The sequence below is a fragment of the Cystoisospora suis genome (assembly GCF_002600585.1).
Source record: "Cystoisospora suis strain Wien I chromosome Unknown contig_7817, whole genome shotgun sequence".
Classification (NCBI taxonomy): domain Eukaryota; phylum Apicomplexa; class Conoidasida; order Eucoccidiorida; family Sarcocystidae; genus Cystoisospora; species Cystoisospora suis.
The window spans coordinates 1-5461 of NW_027160602.1; the positions used below are offsets into that span (position 1 = coordinate 1).

The 5461-nt window shown below is 45.8% G+C and overlaps 1 protein-coding gene across 1 annotated transcript; it reads left to right on the plus strand.

Moving 5' to 3' along the window:
* Window positions 1-199: 199 nt before the first annotated feature.
* Window positions 200-5375, plus strand: CSUI_010584 (px domain protein; the record flags this gene model as incomplete). The annotated part of the gene is made up of 2 exons (XM_068070687.1): window positions 200-832; window positions 1494-5375. Coding segments are annotated over exons 1-2 (4488 nt in total), but the record flags the coding sequence as incomplete, so codon positions are not given.
* Between the last annotated feature and the right edge of the window lie 86 nt (window positions 5376-5461).

A 5461-nucleotide genomic window follows, 5' to 3' on the forward strand; every position in this document is an offset into this window, starting at 1 on the left:
TATCTATCTATTTATCTATCTTGGATCTATCTTTAGCCAGTCAACCAATCAGTCTCTCCATCGATTCATCTATCTCTCTCCAAGGAACGAAAGGGGAGAAACTAGATTTCCTACCGATATCGGAGATAGTCGCCCGGAGATCTTGATCTTTTCTCGTGTTCGTTTTATGTTGTTTCTCCTCCTCTTCTTTTCCGTGTAGGCTCTAACAAGCCAGCATTCCCTTGGTATGGAACTTCTCGCTCAGCTCTACTCTTCTCGTCATAGCACTATAGCGTCAATTGTCTGTGCTCTTATTCTTTCATCTCTTATCCGTTCTGGCCACTTCAGCTCTTCTTCATCTCTCTCTTCCCCTTCAACCTTAGTCTCCTCCTCTGCAGTTTGCGCTCCTCCTACCTCTTTCTCTTCTCTCTCACCGAAACCCCATCTTCACTCTACATCTCCTGTCCGGAGATTTCCTTTCTCTTCCTCTTTGCTTTCGCCCACGTGTCGGAGTGCTCTGCAAGTAGCAGGATCTTCTTATCCTTCTTCGCATGATTCCTCAGCCTCGATCTTACTCTCTTCATCTATACCACTTCAGCCTATACTTTCGTCTTCTTCGTCTTCTACTGGAGTCGTCGTGTCTACGTCATCTAGAGGGGGGATGTCCTATGTCAGGCCTTGTATGGTGGGAGAGGTACAAGAGGAGAGAGAAAAGATAGAAGAGGAGAAGAACAGAAGAGACGTAGAGAAGGAAGGCAACAAGAGTATTCGAGCTATACAAGCGGCTGAAGCCGTAGGTGCGCTTCCGTTGCTACTGGCCTTGCGAGCATTGAAGAAGCCGTCGGAGGCTCAGGTACACAAGGCCTTCAATCTGACGGAGTTTCTCATATGGAGAGAGAAATGTCTCTCGAGGGATATGTGATGTATTATATTCATACGCATAGATAGACATGTAGAGATGTTACATTTATATACACGTCGATACGTATAGATGTGTATGCGTACAGATATATATGGTTGCACCTTACTGAGCCATAGTACGCGTTCGTAGGTGTAGAGAAGTGGATAGGTTACTCGTCTCTCAGCTCTTTGCGTATTTCGTCTTCCTGATGGTACTTACACCTCTTCACGTGTAGGTGAGGCTATCTTCCGTTCGCGAAGCCTTACATGGCTTCTCTTCGTACACATGCACCCTAGAGGTACATAGAGCGCGTGCATATATATCTTGATAGAGGTAGCTATAGATATATATGCCGCATACGCTCACGAGTACAGCGGCGGTACGTAAACTATGTGACTGTGGGGTTCTTCGTGTAACATTGTTTCTCCGAGAAATTTCAGGGAGAAGAAGGTCTCCCTTGCATGCATGCGTGCTTCTCTGCATGCATGCATGTGCACTATGTGACATAACAAACCAGATTCTTCACATGCATCCCTCATCATCCTCTATGAGAATTATCTGACACTTTCGTCTTTTTCTTTTTTTTTCGGTGTGTGTCGATATTCTTCAACAGCTCCCTAACCGGGGTATCCCTCTTGTTCTTCTTCATCACCTCTTAACTCCGGAGCTCGCGCCTAGATTTTTCCGCCCCCTGTTCACCCTCTCCTCAGACAGCTCATCTTCTTCTTCTTCATCTTCTGTCGGGCCTTCTCCTTCTTCTATCAAGGGCAGTCTGAGAGATCGATTCGGGCAAGCGCAAGTCTCTTCAAGACCTCTCAATACAGAGGAAACAACACAGACACAAAGGCCTTCTATAGCTCCACTCAATCTTCGGAGAGTTGAAGAACAAGGAGCGCCGACGGAGAAAGGCCTCTATCATAATGAACCTTCTCCTTCTCTTCCTTCTTCTTCTTCCTCTTTTTTGTCTTCTCTTTCACCCCAGGTAACGGAGAGACACCCTCATCATGCAGATATCCAAGCTTTCAGAGACAAACCTTTGAGTGCTTCTGAGCCATGTCGACAAGGAGAGAGAGATACAGGGAGGAGAGAGGAAGATGAGATAGGGCAAGGGCGAGATGCTTTTCACGAGGATGAGAATCCGACTGGTGGGTGTTGTATCGAAGAGATGGAGGTGTCTTTCTTTCTCTGCTGGCTCTTAGCCTTATTTGTAACACAAGGGAATCCTCTCTATCTTCAAGTGTATAGACGGGAGGAAGACCAACAGTACTGGAATCTGTTAATCGCATCGAGGAAGACAAGAAGAGGAAGTCTACCTGTTTCTTCTTCGGGACTTCATAAGAAGAACAGAGAATATCAGGGAGGTCTCGAGTTCATGGGGGCTTCCACTGAAGGAGGACATTCCTGTAATTTATCTTCTTTAGGTTCTCCTCTCTCCCTACCTTTTCATCTCTATCGTCATCCCGGATTGGTAGATAAATCTCCCCGAAGAGAGAGAGACAGAAGAAGCCATTCTTGTTCTCCGCCTCTTTTTACTTTTCCGAACTCTTCTCCTCACTGTAGCTCTTCTCCTTCATCGTCTCCTTGTATCTCCATAACCCAAGTCCCACAGGCTGTAAGAGAAGGAGAGCCTCATTGTGAAATAACTAATGGAGAGAAGAAGAAGACGAGGGGGCCTGTGCCTTCACTTCGCTTTCTCAATAAGAGCTTTAGTGCGAGCAGTCTTGATGGAGAACTCCCACCTAAGAAGGTCGATCATCGAGAGAGAAGCTCGAGGCAAATCATGTTTCACGCTGCTACGGGTCTTCCTTGTTTCTCAGTGTCTTCTTTGCCAAGACCTCAGTTATCTCCTTTCTCTTTTTCTTCTTTGCCTTCTCTTTACTCTTCTTCCTCTTCATCTTCCTCGTCGACTTCTCTTCATCTCTCATCTTCTTCTTTTTCTCCTCCCCTCTCTTCTCATCTTGTTCCTTCTCTTCATCAAGCAGGAAGAAACGCCCATCTCTCGAATGAGAGAGAAGGGGATTGTACAGGCAAGAAAAGCGAGAAACAAGAGTCAGGGGGTTCTGAAAAGGATTTACCCCCCCCTCACTTCCATAGTGAAGAGAAGTCTACATATCTCTCGAAGGCGAGTCTGAGAAGGAAGAAAGACGGAGAAGGTGAAGATGCCCCTCTCCAGAAAGAAAGAGGAGATGGAGCTATGAGTAGAGATTTTCTTCTCGCTACGACTCCATCATGGCCCTCGAAGAGAGAAAAGAAGAGAAGTCAATCTTTGCATTCCTCAGATCAAGGGCTCTATATAACAAGAAATCTTCTTCTTCAGAGTGGATTGGTATGTGCTTTAGTCTCTCAGCTACGACACAACCCCAGCCTCCCTGTGAGGAGACTCGCTGCTCTTGTTCTTCTCTGGTCGCCGGGATGGTGGGACGACGCACAACTCGCGTCGATGGAGAGAAGAGAAAGAGAAGGGAATGAAAACCGTGGGAGACATCTTGAGAGATCTCGAGAAGAACTTGCAATGGAATGCAACCGAGGAGACAAGGAGACAGATTCTACGACTCATGACGACCTCATAGGAAAGGGAAGAGAGGGAGAAGACAACGTCAAGATCAAAAGTCAAGGAGAAGGAAGGGACGGGAACAAGAGACAGGTGATAGAAGAAGAAGAAGGTGTGAGAGGGGAACAAGGGGGAGGAGATGAAGAAGATAGAGGAAGTGGGAGAGAGATAGATGAAGGAACAGTAGAGAGAAGAGAAAGAGCAGCTCAGAAAAGGAGTGAGGTGTTGAGTAGGTTTGATAAGAGTGATCTCGCACAAGAATCAAAATATGAAGGGATAGACGACGGCATGCTTGATAGAGATAATGATGGATTGAAAAGTAAGATCGTGTATGAGAAACAAAGAAGCTTCCTGGAGACAAAGGGAAAAGAGGTAGAGATCAATTCTACGAATACACATGTGAATGCTTCAACACTACCATCTCTTTCTCTTCCCCCTTCATCGTCTCTACCTCCTTTTCCTGTCCCCTCTTCTCCAGATGACTCCTTTCTACCTTCTTCGTCTTCTTCTTTACAACAACTTCACCCCATCCATCCGAGTCCTAATCAATGCGCCTGTCCCATCCCTGCAGTTTCTCTTCTATCGCCTCCTTCCTCCGAGAAAGAAGAGAAACCTTCCTTCTCTTTGACCGGCTCCTCTCTCTCTCCCTTCAGTTCTTTCTCTTCTTCGAGATTGCCCCTAGTTGTGAGTGTACGTGTGTCAGCCATTGTGCTGCTACTACAGCAGACAAAGGAAGAAGCGGCTCATCAACGCCAAAGATTAAGGAAAGAACAAGAGAAACTCAAGAGGAGACAGGAGCTAGTCGCTTCACGTCGAGGTCTCTTACGTTCCTGGCGTCCTTGCCTTCAGAAAGAGAAGCTTTTTCATCGCCCTTCTTCTTCATCCTCTTTCTCTTTACTTCATAAGAGAGATGAAAGAGAAAAATTCTGCTGTGCGAATCATTCTTCAGCTCAACAAGAAGAAGGAACGGAGAGGAGAATACAGGAAGGAGATGGCGAGGAAAGAAGGGAAGGGAAAGAAGAAGAAGAAGAGAGGTTACGAAATGAATCGACTTCTTCTCCATCAGTCCCTTACGGGTCGGGTGTGGGGAGTCGAGGGTTTCATAGAGCCGATGAGGTGTCTCTTTCTTCTTCTTGTTTTCAAACGTCAACGGATTCTCTTCTGTCTTGCCCTCCTCTCTCTCAACCGCAAGAAGAGAGTCGTCTTTCTTGGGGAGAGGAGTACGAAGGAGGCTCTTGTGAAATAAAGGAAGTAGGGGGTTTGGAGAGAAGAATACATGATGCACATAGTAGCATATTCCATTCATCTACTTCAACCTCGTCGCCTTCTCTAGATCCTTCATCATCCTCTCTATCTCAACGCCTGCAACAGGCAAACTCTTCTTCTCCTCTTTCTCTTCGCTGTTCCTCATCCTTTTCTTCTTCTTTTCATCCACACACTTCACGTGAAAGAGACAAGGAGACGTCTATATCTTGCTCGCCCTTAAGAGGAGAGAAAGAGATCATAATGTCTAACGGTATGATAGCACCTCCGAAATCAATGGATTTCTCTGGCGCTATCTTATCGTCACCACGGCCTATGGGGGAAGAAGAAGCTGAAAGAGAACAGGAAGAGACAGAAGAAAGACGGAAAGAAGAAAAGATATGTGTGGGGAATAACGGAGAGGGGAAGCACGCAGTACTAAAGGGAGAGATGCCTACGTGTTCAAGGGAAGACGTGTGTTTTCATGTATCTTCATCACAAGAGTCATCTCTACATAGAGAGAAGAGAGATCGATACCATAACTATCATGAAAGAAGGACACACAGGCGAAGAGGTGAACAAGAGATAAAGAGATTTCTCCAACGACTTCAATATCTAAGAAGAACGAGAAAAGTCATGAAAAGAAAGATGGTTCAAGCAGTCTCCTTCCTCACTCAAATACGGGGAAAACTCGAATCTCTCGTAAGACATCTTCGACCGCAAACCAATCTCTTTCGGTTCTTCTCTCTTTCAACCACTATCCATCTATCTATCTTTCATTTATCTAT